This window comes from Onychomys torridus, chromosome 13 (genome assembly GCF_903995425.1).
Source record: "Onychomys torridus chromosome 13, mOncTor1.1, whole genome shotgun sequence".
Classification (NCBI taxonomy): domain Eukaryota; kingdom Metazoa; phylum Chordata; class Mammalia; order Rodentia; family Cricetidae; genus Onychomys; species Onychomys torridus.
This window is the reverse complement of record NC_050455.1, coordinates 50,908,499-50,926,257: the sequence shown is the minus strand read 5'-3', so window position 1 is coordinate 50,926,257 and position 17,759 is coordinate 50,908,499. Positions and strand designations below refer to the sequence as shown.

The 17,759-nt window shown below is 41.4% G+C and overlaps 1 protein-coding gene across 3 annotated transcripts in view; it reads left to right on the top strand.

Moving 5' to 3' along the window:
• The first annotated feature begins 738 nt into the window (after positions 1–738).
• Fbxo38 (F-box protein 38) overlaps positions 739–17,759 on the top strand; it is a 46,335-nt gene continuing 29,314 nt past the window's right edge. For 2 of the 3 annotated variants that reach the window (XM_036204514.1, XM_036204511.1), the window contains exons 1-6: positions 739–853; positions 7,965–8,143; positions 10,952–11,085; positions 13,851–14,014; positions 14,220–14,385; positions 17,561–17,698. In XM_036204514.1, coding sequence (XP_036060407.1) covers positions 8,016–8,143; positions 10,952–11,085; positions 13,851–14,014; positions 14,220–14,385; positions 17,561–17,698 — 730 coding nt within the window. In that variant the 5' untranslated portion in view covers positions 739–853; positions 7,965–8,015. The remainder of the gene's footprint in view (positions 854–7,964; positions 8,144–10,951; positions 11,086–13,850; positions 14,015–14,219; positions 14,386–17,560; positions 17,699–17,759) is intronic. The other variant, XM_036204513.1, reaches the window with a different exon arrangement.

Genomic DNA, 17,759 nt, shown 5'->3' with positions numbered 1-17,759 from the left:
CCCCGACGACCCCTCCCCCCGTATCTCATCAAATTAAGTGTTAAAATATTCCTGTGTACATGAACTCTGTACCCATGGAATACCTAGAGAGAGCTAAGTGCCATTCATGTTAGCTACAGGCGTATAAGCACATTGGCAAAGGGAGCTGTACGTTAAAAATCTATTTCAGTCCAGTTTTGTGACATTGCCACAGCTATCCGAAGACAATTTAGCTATAAAACAACAAACAAACAAAAACCTCATCAAGCTGACTTCTGCTCATAAGTCAAAGGCCCCGTGTCTCGTTTATTAATGAGACACTGATAGAAAACCTTTTTACACGCAAAGACAACGCTCAAAATCACACAAGCAGTAATAGCATCTTGCGCCCCTCCATTTATCCACACCCCTCGAAAACGAGGGTCCTATTTTTAGTTAAATAAGTTTTGGCGGGAAATATCTTTATTGCACCTATTCATTCTGCAGATGAGGACGAGGGTGAGCCAGAGCACAGCCAGGAACACAGACTATCAGCTCCGCAGAAGCGAAGCCAAAAGATCTCCGGCATTTCCGGCGAGGAACTTCTACGTCACCGGAAGAAGGGCCGGTTGATCAGCTTCAGGAAACGCCACATTGAACATGGCTGCCTCGCCGGGACGGAGCCACACTCAATAGGGCCACAGTGGGTCCCGCCCAGGCCCCTCCCCCGACGACACTATTTCCGAAGCCTCTAGAGCCGGCGGAAGCGGAAGCGGTGCAGAGGTGGGGGCGGCAGGAAGAGTCTGTCGCGCTTCTCGGTCCCTCTCAACCACAAAAACAGACGGAGGGCCGGCGTAAGTGAGCCGCGGCCAGGGAGGCTGTCGCGAAGGTGGAGGTGCGCGGTTGTGGGCAGGTGGAGGGGTCCGGGGCTCCCACCGCCCAGACCCTCACTCTCGGGCTCTGGAACTCTTGGGGCCTAGAGCGACCGAGGAAGGAGTGTCTGAATATGTAGTTCTGGCCTTGCAGGCCTTAGTTGTAAGGCATCTAGCCCTCCATTCCGACATGCAGCACCTTCTCTGGGTCTCGGTTTCATCCACGAAGTGGGAGGTTTGCCCGGACCTTGGGCCCCTCCCCCGGCACACACTCTGGGCGTCACAAATTCAACGATTTTAATGTTGAGTCGTTTAGGCCAGTAAATTGAGGGACGCCTGCTCCCGGCCCGCCGAGGACGTAGCTCTAGTGTGATGCCGTTAATTCATCGTGTCCAAGATGGGAGACACTGGTTTTTTGTCCCAATGTTGCTGTTTACTTGGTGGATATTTTAGGCAGATTCCCCTCATTGTTTTGAACCTGGAATTTTCTCATCTGTCAGAGCAAAATGTTGGATAAGACACTGGCTTGCGATCGCCTTTCCAACCCCCACCCCCCGTCACAAATGGGAGATGAGATGGGGTTTCTGTAAAGCTAAGATTATTTTTTTTTTTTTTTTTCTGGAGGTGGAAGAAATTGGAATATGGAAAGCACATACTATGCAGTACAGACTGAAAAATATCTATTCTAGTAATTTTAACTTTGGTTTGAGAATTCCATTTTTAGGTGACTGGAAAGACTCCATCCCTCTCTTCAGAATTTGTGATGTTGCAGTTGTACTGCGTTTGGGAGAAGGGTGTTGCGGGGCATATTGTAGAGCGCTATCCTCTAAGCTTAACAGCCACCTGTCCTTATCAGAGCATCTATGGCTTCCTGCTGAAGACCCTGCAATTGGGCCTGCTGTCTGTTGACACTCATTCATAGAAGGAGGTGATGGAGTATGGGTCATAGGACCCTCATCTGAGATTCAGGACTCTGCTTCCTGTACCTCGTGTCCATTTGTATGTAATTCTGCCCTAATCGCACATGGCCTCTTGGTAGGGAGTTACTAAAGTATATAGAATGGAAAGGTTAGCTGAAGGAGGAAGAACTCCATGGGTACAGCTGTGAGGAAGCTGTTATCCATGCCAGGTGAAGACTTGCCAGTCTGGCTGCTTTTGAGTATACCAGGCTCCTGTAAGTAGCACCTCGGTCATGCTCTGTAAGTAAGCCTAATAAATACATTAGTTCCCTAGGGTAACCTTTGGTGGAATTGTATCCTAGTTTGTCACTGGGGCCTCATAAGAGAGATTTATGTCTCCCCAGAGGCAGAATTCAGACAACACTGTGTGTGTTTAAATGGTTGTGTGCCCGTGGTACACATTTTATCTTTTGACAAAGGGACATAACAGCAGAGAAAGAGAAAACTAGTTTTCACTAAAGTTAGGTGATGTAAAAATTGGTCTTGAGTTGAAATTGAAGGCCTAGATCTGTGCTTCAGAAATGGTACATTCTGCCTCAGTAACAAGACAGTATATCATTCTGGTCCTCATTTTCATTATTTGTAAAATAAAGGGTTGAACTAGATAGATTCCTTGCCCTTTTCATTAGTGTAGGTTTGCCCCCCACTCCTCCTCTAAATCAGACAAGTATGGTGGATGAATGACACTTTTGTGGCAAGAGCGTACATCCTAGATAGTAGATACATAAAATGTCCTGTGAATATTAATTAGGTGATTTGCAAGGTAATGTAAACTGAAGCCAACAGAAAATAAAGAGGCATTAGAAACCTCACAGGCAAGAAAGACCTTGGCAATGTAAGACCATTGGGATGTTTGAAGGAGATGACTGTTCCATGTTTATGTTTGTTTTTTAGGGCGGTGATCAGTCATTTGATCTTAGTAAGTGGGAATGAGTGAAGTAAGAATTATCTCTGAGGGTAAGCCACGTGGAAAAACTTTGCTGCCACCTTGTACTTACCAAACAGTGAATAAATGAGGGGGGTGGAGGAGTAAGTAGATGCTAGTAATCAAGAGAAAGGAACTCATTTCAAGAGAATTACCATTGATTAGATACAGATCGAGATGTTGCTTCAGTTCCCTGCATTTTCGACTAATTTCCTAAGTTGCTTTAGCTCTTCTCTGTGAAGTACTAGTATGAAACGACTGTGTGGTTCAGAGTCCTCCTTCCTAATTAGTAGGCTGTGGTAAAGATGCTGACAAGGTAAATCAGGCAGAGGAAGATTGTCAATTCAAAGGGCTTGAAGGAGTCCAGGAGGTAAGACGTTTGTAGGCACAGGTGATTTCAGAATTATGCACCATCGTTTTCAGTAAAATTTATGATGGGAATACACAATTAAAAGAACTTAATTACAGGCACAAGAATGTTGGACTATTAAAGCTTAAGCCAGGCACAATTTGGGGAGCAACCCAAACAAATCTGTCAGGTTATTATAGTGTCCTTTTAGCTGAGGACGTGGCTGAAGGAGAGGAGCCTTAGAGAAAGTATATTCTAGAAAGAACTGGTTTCAAGGGCACTGGCAAAGAACTCAGGCTTAAGACTGTGCTTGGGGTGCCCAAACAATATTGAAGCTTCCTGTACTTAAGCTCTGGTAAACAGGCTTCTGTGGCATGCTAACGGACTACCCAGGTGGCTATGGGCTACTGTGTGGAAGCCTAGCTTTGTGAAGCATGGTATAGTCAGAATTCTAATGGGAGCATCCTGAAGCCCAATCTCTAGGCAAGGGGGTGTAGCTCCAGAATGTGGAGAGACAGCTGTAGTGGCTGAGGACTGCCAATCACAAGGTATGTTATATAGGCTGGGAAGTTTGAGTCTTCTGTGCTGTGACAAGTGACTTCCCGATTGACACTCTGGTTCTTTGTTCATCTGAAAGAGCCTGTGGAAGTTTATTTGTAACTGTGTTGGCATGGGAGTAGGAGAGAGGTGCCACTGTCATATTCTCAGACTAGTTTGTAACCCACAGGGGTGACTAGGTAGTCTCTGAGGGCCCCTTCAGCTTGTAATATTCAGGGATTATCATTTCTGTCAGAGTGACATTTCTGATAGGTTCAGAGCCAACCAGAGCTTTCAAAAGTAGTTAACATTAGAAATAATGCTTGTTATTTCAAAATACCATCTTCACATATTTCTGTTTATGTGGTGTTAGTAGTCACCTGTCCCTCACCCTCGTGACTCCGCTAAGGTCTCCTCCAACTCATCTCTTCTTCTGCTGGTAACTCGACTCTCTCTTTTAACCTGCTACTCCGTAAACCTTGGCATTTCTTCAGGGAAGCAGAATGTTTAGTGGTATGGGGCTGTGAAAGGTGGGAAGAAAGGAAAATAAAGGCTGTTCATGGCTAGTTTCCTTCTATCCTTACTTGCTTTTTAATCCCTCTTACTGAGAAGGCAAAACATGATAGTCTGCTTTTGTATCATGAATTGCTTGTTTTCTTCACATGCAGGAGATGCCCAGTATAGCTCAGCCTGATATTTGATGTAATGAGACAATGCCCAGTTGAGTTCAACAACTCTGTTATTTTTTGTCAATATGCACTGGAAAAATAGAGGAGTCCTTTAGTGAGGAAGATTTTTTTCTCACAAATGTTTCCAGAGGTACCTGCTTGTATTGGAGGGCTTCCCCCTGGCTATGGGCCCTCCCTCTCAACCTCCTGATGTAAAGATCTGTCTCTTACCCAGGCGTCATCTCAAGTCTTCCCTTCACCAAAAGCTTACAGCCTTTCTTACCTGAAAAGTATGTAATTAGAAGAACACATGTTTAATTGTAGGCCTAATGTCAGAACTGTGAATACCCTGTGAGTCTTGATAATTTGGATATTTTTTTCTTTTGTGTCACTGGTTTTTGGTTTTAGATACAGATTATAGACTAAGTAGACTTTCATAGGCTTGTCAGACACACCTGTCTTCTGTATGATATATCTCTATAGGTTTTAGTTCTAAACAAATAAATTTTGTAAACTTAATTATATTAAGATGAATTGATTTAGAATTTTAAGTATATGTGGGACAAATACGTAGCGCGAATCCTAATTGGTCTTAATAATAAAAACCCGGAGTCAGATATTGGGGTGAAAGCTGAAAGATCAGAGAAGCCGAGCAGCCAGCCACTAGAGAGACTTCTTACCTCTGCAGAATCCTCAGCCTGAAAGGGAGCTGGGCTCCTGTCTCCTCCCACCTTATATTCCTCTCTCTGCCCTGCCATATCACTTCCTATCTCTACCTCCCTAGTGTGGGGTTTAAAGGCCTGAGATCCCAAGTGCTGGGATCAAAGATATGTGCCTCCGCTGCCCGGCTCTGTTTCTCTTTTAGACTGGATCAATCCTGTGTAGCCCAGAGTGGCCTTGAACTCCTGCTCTTCCTGCTTCCTCCTCTCAAGTGCTGGGATGAAAGGTGTGAGCCACCACTGCCTGGCCTCTATGGTTAACTAGTGGCTGGCTCTGCCTTCTGATCTCCAGGCAAGCTTTATTTGTGAGAGCACAAAGAAAGTATTACCACACAAATATCTGGAACACTGGGATTACTAAATATGGCTCAGAAGGAGCACTGCAAAATAAGAATGCATAATCGGAGATACAATCATAAGAGGAAGGTGCTTTAAGTGCTGTGGATGCAGTAGGGGAAAGGAGGAAGGGCCGGAGCGTGTCATCTGAGGGCTGTCAAAACTCTTCCAATCTGAAGCATGTGTTCAGTACCTGGAGGATTGTTCTGAACATCTGGGCAGCCCCCAGGTAAATTGGGCTCTACGAGTTAACAGTGTTTTAGAGCCTTTGAATGCTGGAGATAGATGTTACATGTATTTTTATTGGGCTAAACTCTAGTAGTTTTACTGATGTCATTCTTGGATGTTGTGGTAACAAACTGCTCGTAGGAGTGTGAAATGATTAGTGGATGCATATGGAATAGTGGATTTATTATGAGTGAAGACTTGTTGCTTGGAGGTGAGATTAAGACTCTTTCCTGGCAAAACAGCAACAGAAACAACAAGTGTGATCATTAGCTATTATACAGTAGCTGTGGAATTTTGTTATGGTCCATAAAGTTCAGATGAAAGGAGACGTTCTCACAAAACAACTAAAATTTAAATTGGATTTTGAAGGCTAATTAATGGATTTCTAGACTAGGAAGAAGAGGAAATAGGAGGAGGTGGGGGAGAGTAAAGGAATATGACTGTTCTAGCCAGAATTGATAACATAAAAGGAAAAGTCCATGTTTAGAAAGCCGTCTAGCTGGATGCTGGTCCTACTGGAGTGTACCAGGGAGTCACAGGTAAGGGCTGAAAGATGAGATTAGAAACGCAGCTGAGGCTGGATTCAAAAGATCCTTACTTTTTAGGAGCCATGGTCCCTTGGACACTGATTCTTGCCGTTCCTTTTTTATTGTTTAAAGAACTCCCATAAGCACGATGAATCTGAAAATCTCAAATAATTGAGGTGAATATGAAATAAAAAATAAAGTTCCTTTTTTCGTGTTCATATCAGCTCTCATTTCCTAGAAGTAACCACTGTTAATATTTTGTCAAAACAGGCATATTTGTCATTTACTCTTATCTAGATAAAATCATGCTTGAGACTTAGTCTATACCTTGCTTTTGATTTTAATTTTTTAACTTAGTAAGAAATCAGAAATGTATTGAAAAGGTGGCTGTTGCTTTGGTGTGAAATGTGGTATGATAAGCATTTATTCAACAAATTGCCTGAGCTGCAAGCCTGAGCTGTGGTTGGCTTGCTGTAGGTTCTGATGGTACTGTGCTGGGTCCCACATAGAAGCTGTTAGTCACAGAAGCCTACATGAAGATTGCTAGAGTCCCAGAAGCCAGTGGGAATGCTGGTAAGAATAGTATTGTGGAAAAATAGGTGATAGCTCGTGAGTAGTCAGGGAACATAAGAGATCTGGGTGTGTTTAGGATGGTCAAGGTTTATAATTTAGGAATTTGGTGGCCCACAGTAGAGGACAATGTGTCTTATACGTTGTGTTTGCATTTGTGGTAGCAGAAGCCTTAGGAATGGGTATAGTTGGTCAGTGAGAAAACTGGCTTCTAGGGGAACTGGCAGAGGAGACAAGAGTGACCATAGAGCAGAGGATCACTTCAGAACCCAAGGAGGAGAAGCAGGTTCAGGTGCTGCTGTGACATGGGAAGTTTCAGTTGGGGAGGAGAGACAATAAGCAGGAAAATAATGGGTGTGATAGAGTCGGAAACTGGTTTGTATGATTTTTGTAGGTGGTTTCATAGGTTCTATCACCAGTGGTCAGATAGTCATAATAAGGTGGCTAACATACATCAGCCCCCAAGAGGACAGCACAGATGTCACAGATTTACTGTACTCTAGCTTTTAAAATAAGCAAAATGGATATGCTTATAAAAGTTAATTTTCCCTTCAGACTTACAAGTTCCGTATGTTTTTGTTGTTGTTTTTTTTTTAAGGAGCGCGTCAATAGTTTGATGTTATTCTATTCACAGAAGGTACAGTTTTATTCCCTCACTTTGTAGGTAGGAGAATGAAGAATTTAGAAGGCTGAATCCTCTTCTGAAAATGATGATTTGTGGCAGATCAGAAATGAGAGTCCTTGAGTGTCTGCTGTGTTGTGGGTAGCTCATATGAAATGTTGAATTCCTCGGTGTCAATGGCACACAGAGGTGGGGACAACTTAAGTTGATAGCTGAAAAGTTCACTCCTGTGACTTCAGACATCCCTTTATACATTAATTTTGGATGCGTGTTTAGAATCATAAGCTCTTAGCCAGAAGCAGTTTGTTACCTAATTTAATTATCTTACTTTACAAACTGAGGAAATTGATGCCTGGAGAAACTGAGTGAACCAGTTGGGTAGGAAGTCCCAGAATACAAATTAGAAAATAGGACTTTATTCTTGTTAAATGTTAAATAATTAAATAATGTTAAATAATTCATATTTATAATCTCAACTGTTCTTTGGGGAAAGATATTCTGTGTCTTTAGAATAGAACAAATTAATACTTTTCTAAATTTGAATATGGTGTGTTGTTGTAGTAATATCAGTATTCAAGGCCTTTGGCCATCAGTACTTCCAAATGAGCATTATCTTAAGTCACTTGGAATAGGGACAGTTTGGGTTGGAGTTTGCTGTTCCTCCTTAGACTCCTCTATGCTGTTTGCCTTTCAGGTCTTGTGAACTAAAATCAGGAGAGAGTTGTTCCTGGACACTAAGAGCAGTATGGGGCCACGGAAGAAAAGTGTTAAGATGTGTCCGATGGACAGTGAAGTCCCAGAGGAAACAATAGCAGATGAAATGAAGGACTATATGAATCAGCTGTCACATGAAGTGCTTTGTCATATTTTTAGGTGAGATTTTTATTTGGTTCACTTTTATGTACCTGAAATGTAAAAACTAAGAGCAAACTTGTTTTATAAAGCTTTTGCTTTTCCTTTAGATTTATTTATTTTTACTGTATATGTATTAGTGTTTTGCTGCCATGTCTGTCTGTGTGCCATGTGGCATGTGTGTCTGTGTAGTACATGTGTGCCTGGTGCCCATGAAATCTGAAGAGCGTGTTGGATCTCCTGAGTCAAACCTGGGTCTTGCAAGAACAGCAGGTGCTCTTAACTGTTGAGCCATTTCCCAGCCTCCAAACAATTTTTAAATTGTATTTTTTACTGAGCTGCATTATTAGAACCATTAAAGCAAGAAAGAAAATGTTTTCTTTTCTTTTCACCCTTTGTCCTTTCTTTTCATTGTTTTCTTTTATTCTTTATCTTTGTCCATACCACTCAGAGACAGAGTAGAGACCCAAGTCAGCATCGTTGGTCCACCAGTCTCTACCTATGGACCAGTTTTAGGATTCAGTGGCAAAACATGTTTTCAAAGCACTCATTACATTGTAAGGCATAGGTACGTGGTTTAATGATCATGTACTCTGTTCTCCCCTTTTTATATTACAGCATGTTTTTCATAGTTACTGTGTTGGTCTTTGTTTTCTATTCTATTAATGGTATATATGACACGATACTTAGAATTTCCCTTGTCTGACACATGGTTCATTTGTGGTTTTTTTCTTTATTCTGTACTTATAATTGTAATTAAATTTCCAAAGCCCCTAGGTTTTCCATTATTTTAGATTGTTTACCTAGAAAAAATTCCTACCTATGAAGTTTTCTATCCTTGAGACAAAAAAAGTTGGTCTCCCTTAAAAGAAACCTTTGTTGATGCAGAATGTACTTACATACTTTTATAATACAGTTTTTATTAACTTATGAAAAATTAGGTTCCATTATGCCATTTTTCAAATAAATGTTTTTGGTGTGCACCCATTCCCTGCCTCTCCCCACCCCACTTTCTGTGTGCCTTTTCAACTCTAGATTTTAGCCTCATCTATCACAGAAAAACATACATTTCTTCTTCCTAGGGAAAGTTTGATAAACAATAATCTTGACTTATTTTTTAAAGTTACTTAGAGCTTATAAAACTAACTCAGGCAAATACTTTGGATAACAGTAAAAATATTGGAATGGAATAAGACTTGATTTAAAAAGCAAATTCAGTGTTTTTCATTGCATATATAATGTGTAGTCATATATTGTCTGAAAATTGTTTGAGTTCTAGAGAGTTAATTGAGTTACGGCTAGTAAGAGTGGTTTTTGGTGGAAATTTCATTTGATTGTATTCTCTCTATTTAAATAGCTTTGAAGCAGGGCCAGTGGTAGGAAAACTAGTCAACACTCACGCATCGACTCTTCTTAGAACAGCGTGGTTCTTCGGGATTAGAGTCAGCGGCCAAATGTTGTGATTGTCACTCTTCCCACTTAACTGGCTGTAGGAATTTTTGTAGCTTTAGCTTTTCTGAGGCAGTTTCACTACTTTTAATCATAGCACCTAGCTGATAAGTGAGGAAGATTCCAGCAGAAATGAGAAGATACGCTCAGCCGGACTTCAAAGATAATTTAGTTACGGAGCTTGTTACATAGGTGGAGTTGAAGGAACCAGTGAAGTATGTTGAGGATTCATCTAGGAGATGGTGGCGGCAGAAGGCAGCCCTGCAGCTGGTGCCTCCTTGCCACAGCAGCTGTTAGCTAGAGGATTGGGGACAGGATGGCAGAAGAGAAAGAAGAAACAGCAAGGGCTGCATGGCAGAAAGAACAGCCAGGTGCATACCTCTGATGCAGTTGTGATGCAGTCTCCACTGAGGCAAAGGTAGCTCTCTCCAGTCTTGGGGTGTGTGTGTGTGTGTGTGTGTGTGTGTGTGTGTGTGTGTGTGTGTGTGTGTGTAGGGCTTTAGGAGACAAAGCGAGCATCGCTGCTCTTTAAGACGCATGTTGGTGTTACTAGAAACGAGCGAGAAGCAGGCTGCTGTGAGTTTCAGGAAGGAGATGAGAAGGTTGGGAAGAGAGGGCATCCCAGGAAGGACCTCAACCGCACTGCTGTAACGTAGTGCACATGTGCTTGTGGGCGGAGAGAGGAAGGCGTTTCAAGGAGCAGTGATAGTTGAGCGGGCTCCGGGAACAGATGCTATGGCAGTGACACACGATGTGGCTGTGTTCAAGGCTCCATTGCTGTTGTCACCTCCCTTCCCTGGGCAGTGTGCCTTGACACGTGCTGAGCTTTCTTCTCTTCATCTTCTTCTTTGCCTCGTTTTTGTCTTTTGGTATGTTTCTTTCATAATGTTTTTTTGGTCCACAAAAACTTATGGGAAGTGTTGCAGGTTTTCTGCGCTATTGCATGGAAAGAGCTGAGCACTTCACTTGGGTACTTGAGTATTGGCTGACTTGCCTATATTTACTCAAAAGCCAAATGGGGACTGCAGAGTTGATTCAGTAGTCAAGAGCACCTGTGGCTCTTGCAGAGGGTGCAGATTTGATTCCTAGCACCCATATGGTATCTCACAACCATCTGTCTCAAGAGATCCAATTCCCTCTTCTGAACTCCAAAGTCACCAGGGTGCATACTGTGCACATATATACATGCAGGCAAACTTTTATACACATAAAATAATAAAATAAATAATCTAAAATAATTAATAAGCTGAGTGACATTACATACGTTTGCCTTAAAGTGCTGCGGATGTTCCTAATACCTCACATCATTTGAAGGGTAGGGCATGGTAGAGGGAGAGGAGCTGCATGCATCTTTGATTAATATTTCTTTCCATTACAAAGGTACCTCCCCCTGCAGGATGTCATGTGCATGGAGTGTCTCTCTCGGAAGCTAAAGGAAGCAGTTACTCTGTACCTGAGAGTTGTCAGAGTTGTGGATCTTTGTGCAGGGCGGTGGTGGGAATATATGCCAAGTGGTAAGTAGAGAGAGCTTTGAGGGACATTTGCACCCTTCCCATAGAATGTGATTCCTTCCTTCTTTCCTTCCTTCCTTTCTTCCTTCCTTCCTTCCTTCCTTCCTTCCTTCCTTCCTTCCTTCCTCTCTGTCTCTCTGTCTCTCTGTCTCTCTCTCTGTCTCTGTCTGTCTGTCTCTCTGTCTGTCTGTCTCTGTCTCTGTCTGTCTGTCTGTCTCTCTCTCTCGTAACCAGTTTATGACATGAAAACAGGAGGGACTGTTCGGAGGGGAGAGCATAAGTGGGTATAGCTGGAGAAAGAGGACAAAAGATGATGGGAAATCTCTGGTATACATGGATGGATTTGTCATAAAGAAGTCCTTAGTTTGTATCCTTATTAAAATAACAAAAGGGCTACCTTTCATTTAGCAGGAGTCTGTTAATTACTATTCTTTGCTATTGCTATTAATTAGAGCCTTTTAAAATCATGCTTTTAAAAAATAATATTCAGACTATAAGACTTTGAATAGGGATTGAGTCTGAGGCTGACAAAGGAAGTCTTACCAAAAACACAGAAATGGAAGGCTGTGGATACCGTGTTGCATTCTCCTGGACGGACAGAACAGCTTCCTCTAGAGTGCCTTCGTGCAGATGTGGTGCTGTCCTTGGAGGAGTCTCGGAACTCATCCATACACAGTAGTTGCCAACATGTTCGTTCTTGAAAAGAATGTTGCAATGCCAGGCTAGAACTCAGCTTAAAGGAAACAAAACACAGTTGTCTGTAGTTACTTAGGAAGCACTTTGAAGGGAAAGTGTTCATCTGATTCTAGACAGTGGGGCTTTATAGTAGGCAGGAAATCAGTCAAGGCAGCATAAGAATAGTTATGTCATTCTGTGTTAGATCTGCTTTACCAGAGGCTGAAAGCAGGATTCTGGAGGACAGCACAGCTCCTGTGTGCTCCAAGCTTAGCATTAACATCATGGCTCTCACCATATTAGGGAAGAATCTGTGTGCACATGGCCAATTTTCAAACTGTAATAAATACCTGAGAGCCCAAAGCTTTTCATTTCTGCAGCGAATAAAAAAGAAAATGGAAGAATACAATCTGTAGCCTAGGAGAAGATCACATTAAATGTGTGTAAGGCTACACTGGCCTGTTCTCTGGAGTTTAAGCCCTGAATCCTGTTTTTAAGACCGGCTCTCACTGTGTAGCCTTGGCTGGTAGAACTCACTGAATAGATGACTGACCTTATATTCAGAGATTCAGCTATATCTGCCCCAGGTACTGAAATGAAAAGCATTTGCTACCATGCCCAACCAAAGCCCTGAATCTTGCTAGAAGTACCCCATGACTCATATATGTGATCTCTTTGGAGTCACATCCCATCTCAGTCAACTTTCCTCCCCATTTATGATAGTTATAGTCTATCTATAGTAAAAAGAGGCTAACATTTGTAGTGCTCACATTAGATTTTGATCTCTAGCATTGCTATTTACTTCTTCAATTTTTCTATTTGTACATGAGGTGATAGCCTGCCTTATCCATTATGTTGATAGAAAATGAGAAAACATATAAAATAGTTAACTTTTAATGGTTCATCCAGTAAACACTACAAGAGAATAATAGGACCCATTGTAATAATAGAGAGCAAGTAATATCTGTGGTCATGTCTTAGTATTCACTTTGTTGTTGAAACAGGCTTGCTTGTAGGCCAGGCTGACTTTTAACTTACTATGTAAGTGGGCTGAGGTTAGCCTTGAATTCTTGACCCTTCTGTCTCTACCTCCCAAGTGCTGAGGGTTGTAGGCTGCACCACTGTGCCTGCCTCTTACTATTTACCTTTGTGATTCTATAGTCAGCCACTCCAGATTAGCCCCATACAGATAGAACATTAAAAAAAAAAAAAAAAAAAAAAAAAAAACCTTCAGTACTTTGGTTTAGTTGGAAAGTTAATCTTTTGTTATCAGTGAGCAGACTGTTGACATTGTCACATACCTTCCGAGGCTCCAGTAATAGAAAATATGTCATGCCTGTGACTTGTCTCCATATGTTTAACCAATACATCCTGCCCGTCTGTTTGCATCTTGTTAATTCCTGCTACAAGGCACAACTGGCCTTCCAGATACACGGTTTCTCACCATCTCAGCATCTGCTCACATTGGATTGTTCTTGTTTTCTTAGCCAGCTTCCTCTGTCTTTTTTTTTTTTTTTAATCAACTGTCTGAAATAATGAAGAGCAACCTAAACCTAGAAGAGGGTGATTGCAAGGGAATGGTTAGAATGGGTAAACTTAGTTTGGGATGGTAACTAGGTGAGATGTTGAATTTCTTCAAAGTGAGGACCGTATCATCCTATTTGTACTTTTAGTGTTCTACAGAAGCCTGGAGGTTTTCGGATAGGAGACTGGGTGGTAATGTGAACAGTAGTCCCTTACCATCCTCCATTCTATAAAGCCACATTATCTAGGTTAAATATATGTTGTTAGGTGAAGATTGAAATGCCTTGACAGTACCCAGAACGTAAAAGGACACAGTAGATGAAAAACCTTAGTTGTGGAGTATGCTAAACATGCAGTGGAATCTTGAGCAAGTAGTACGTGTGACACATTTTCCATGTAATGAGACTAGCATATCTTCTGTCGTAACAGCTTATTCAGCTGTAGCATTAACTTTATAGAACTTTCAAAGGGACCCTTTTCTGTTTGAATTTTTATTAAATCTTACAAGTACATAGTAAATATTTAGGAATGAACAATGTTCCTGTTCTAAATGCTTCTGACCTTCTCAGGCTTCACAGATTCCAGTTTCCTCACACTTTTGAAGAAGATGCCAGATGTTGAACAGCTGTATGGCCTTCACCCTAGATATCTCGAGAGGCGAAGAGTGAGGGGCCATGAGGCTTTCAGCATTCCAGGAGTCCTGGAAGCTTTGCAAGCATGCCCAAACTTGGTGGTAAGTGCACTGGGTGGGGCATTTTAACATCAGCTGGTTGATGAACTAGTGGATGAGAGGACCATGAGCCTTACTCACATGCAGACTGCACACTTAACAAACTTTGTCTTAAGTTCTACTGCATGGTCAGTATCTTGTACAGAAAGAAACATGTTGGATACGAAATGAAAGCCTTCCTTATGCTTGCCATGGTGTTATTTTCTAGGGTGTAGAAACATCTCATTTGGAGTTGGTAGAATCCATTTGGACATATATGCCGCATGTTCATATTTTGGGGAAATTTCGTAATCGTAATGGAGCATTTCCAATTCCTCCTGAAAATAAACTGAAAATCCCCATAGGAGCCAAAATCCAAACTTTGCATTTAGTTGGTGAGTACCTGCTTTCTGGTTCACTTGTCATACCTTAAAACACTGTGTAAGTGAATATTCACTGAAACAGTTAGGAAATTTTAAGGATCATGTTATTGACTGGTTGTAGAAAAAGACGTGCTTGTGAGATTTATGTGAAAGCTCAGATTTTCCATTAGTTAAAGATCTCTCAAGGGGAAATGTTGCTTTTCAAGCAGTCTGTTGCCATGTGGAAGACAGTTTGGAAGGTTTATTTTTGTGTGTTTTTCCAAGAAGCTAGAATCCTGCCTTTACTCTGATTTTGCTCTTTAGAGGAGGGATCTCCAGTATGACTTTCTGAGAGGAGGAATTTTATTTAATTGTTGTGTTTGTATGTGTTGTGTGTGTGCCATGGTGCACAGGTGAAGGTTAAAGGGCAAGTGTATGTAGTTAGTTCTCTCTTTCCATCTGGAACTTAGGTCACCAAGTTTGCATGGCAAGTGCACTCACTGCAAGAGAAGCGCCTTTCCACACTAAGCCATGGGCTGTGTTTACTGTACTCCTGGACTCATCCTAGCTACTGACACTAAGGAACTACACTTTCAAAAGTGATTTCAATTCCTTCTGATTAATCGAGTCAGGATCTTCTGTGTAGCTCAGGTTGACCATGAGCGCTCTATCCATCTTTGTCCTTCTAGCTCCTGAATGTTGGCATTACAGGGGCACACCACCATGCCCAGGTAATTTACATAAATTTAAACAGGCAGACATAGCTAGTGCCTTTAAACCTCAATCTAGAACATTATAAAACCCTAGATACTTGTTAGAAATTACCATGTTCTTTAATCTAGAGTCATTAGAATGAACATTCTGCCTCTTACCTTTTTCCTCTAAAAAATGGTGATGGAGACCGGGCAGCAGTAGCACACACCTTTAATCCCAGCACTCAGGGGAGACAGAGGCAGAGGGATCTCTGTGAGTTCGAGGCCAGCCTGGTCTACAGAGTGAGTTCCAGGACAGCAGCCAGGGCTGTTACACAAAGAAACCCTGTCTTGAAAATCCAAATAAAGAAACAAACAAACAAATAGATGGATGGATGGATGAATGAATGAATGAATGGATGTGATGGTGTGGTCTTTTCCAGAAATGCTTTATCTGCATCATTGTGTGTGCTTTCTCCATGTGCGTGCTCTTTAAAATTAATTCACCTTATTTTCAACAAGGGCAGGTATTTTATCAAGTTTAACTTTTTGTCTTTGACTTAGTCTGTGCAGAGACTTTTGAGGGCTCCTTATTAATACTGTCTGACAGTTTATTTTTCTGATTTTTTTTTATTTTCAGACAGAGTGTTATGTAACTCAAACTGCTCAAACTGGCCTCAAACTCATTAGATAGCTAAGGATGACCCTGAATTATTATCCTCCTGCCTCTACTTCCCAAGTACTTGGGTTATGCATACACTAAATGCCCAGTTTTATGTGGTATCGGACAAAGATGAAGTCTGGGTAGGTCTTTATGCATGTTAGGCAAGTACTGTCATCAGCTGAGCCATATCCTCAGCCAAAATACTTTGTTTCATATTTTATTAATATTTTAAGTTTATATTTTAATATTCTATTAATGTTTGTATTGATTATATGCTATATTCCAAAAATGACTCCACATATTGGGGATATTCTGAGGATAAAAATTTCTAAAATAGGGTTAGATAATCATAGGAGGACCTGTGGGATGATATGAGATAGGGCTTAAGTCTATGTGCATGAGTATAGAAGGACAATAAAGTCTCCTCTTACTGTAAGATTGTTGAGTAAGTCTGAGTAAGGATTTGAGTGTCTGGATTTTTAGGTGATAAAGAGGTTCTGCTTCTGTAATATCTGAAGTTTATAATGTAACCGTTATGTAGTACATTTTTATATCTTCACATTTTCCATAGTGCCTGCACTAGTTAACTGCTAATATAAGTATGTGGCAAGTTTTTCTGAAATGAATGAATTGTATGATTGACTCATAGCTTTGTACTAACTGTATGTATGGTGGGAATGTGAAGAAATACGCATTATCCTTTGTTTCTAGGCTAAATTTGTCAGGAAATAGGACTGAGGTCAGATAACTGTCTGTGGGTCTTTGTGGCCTTGCCCTTGGCTCTCATCACCGCCAGCAGTGCCGCCCTTGTGGTGGACACTAAGTTTAACTTGTGGATTCTTTGCTTCTTGGTCTGATTGTCTTCCTTTGGTCTTACCCCATTTTTACTTCCCATTTGTTGCTGTATGGTGTGTTTACATAGTCAAAACTAAGCTTCAGGAGTAATCCACGGAAGTGATAGTAGGGGCATTCTTCAGAACTTATCTTTTAAAGAGCCAACCAGTTTGAAATTGTGTGATTTCACTTTGTTTAGCTGTTCTTGTTAGCAGTCTGGAGAATAACAATGTCATGTTCATTTCCCAGCTACTATTTGTTAAGTACCATCCCCCTGGACCCTTATGTTTTTCTCAGGCTTTGTCTAACACACAGGGTTTTGATGGTTGGAACACATTTCTGAAGCTACCTCCTTCCATTTAGGATTCATGAGTTATCAGTCTTTTTCTTCTTCCACAGCTGCTGACACCTCCCCATTGCATACCCTTCCCCTCTTCCAAATTGAGTTCTCTGTGGATATGATTCATCAGAGGCATAAAATATCCTTAACATTTTGAGGTATTAAAATAAATAGCTGTCAGATTTTGTTCTCAAAGCTGTGCTGGCTTATTCCACATATTTACAAATGCTTAAGATTCCCTATAATTGTGGAAATGACTTCAAGGTGTATCTTGAATGTATTGTTGACTACAAACCATAGTACTGAAACAGCTGGCTTTAGCTGAGAGATTTCTCTTTCTGACTGATGGGACAGTAGTGGCCAGTGGCAGCCGTGCAGTATTTGTGCATCTCCGTCTTCACAATTGTGCTTTCAGAAACTTACTTTTACTTTGCATCCTATAAGATATGGCTATGAGTTGTGTGTTTTTAAGTACAGAAGTAGATTGTAGGTCCCATTATTTATAATATGGTTTCCAGAAAAGTTCTTTACTAGCCTGTTTACTTAAACCAAACTTGGTGGACTTTAATTATGTTATAGATCTCCTTGAAGGATAGATTGCCAATTGAAAACTAGACTCTTGAACATACTGTATCGAAAGTGCTGAGTGTTTTTGTCACGATCTGTTCTTTTGTTCAGGGGTCAATGTTCCTGAAATCCCCTGCATCCCGATGCTAAGGCACCTGTACATGAAGTGGGTGAGACTCACGAAGGCACAGCCGTTTAAAGATTTCCTGTGCATCAGCCTTAGAACCTTCGTCATGAGGAACTGTGCAGGTAATGCTATACAGCTAGGCTTGACAGCATCCGCTGTTCTGAGAACGGCCTGGCAAGCTCT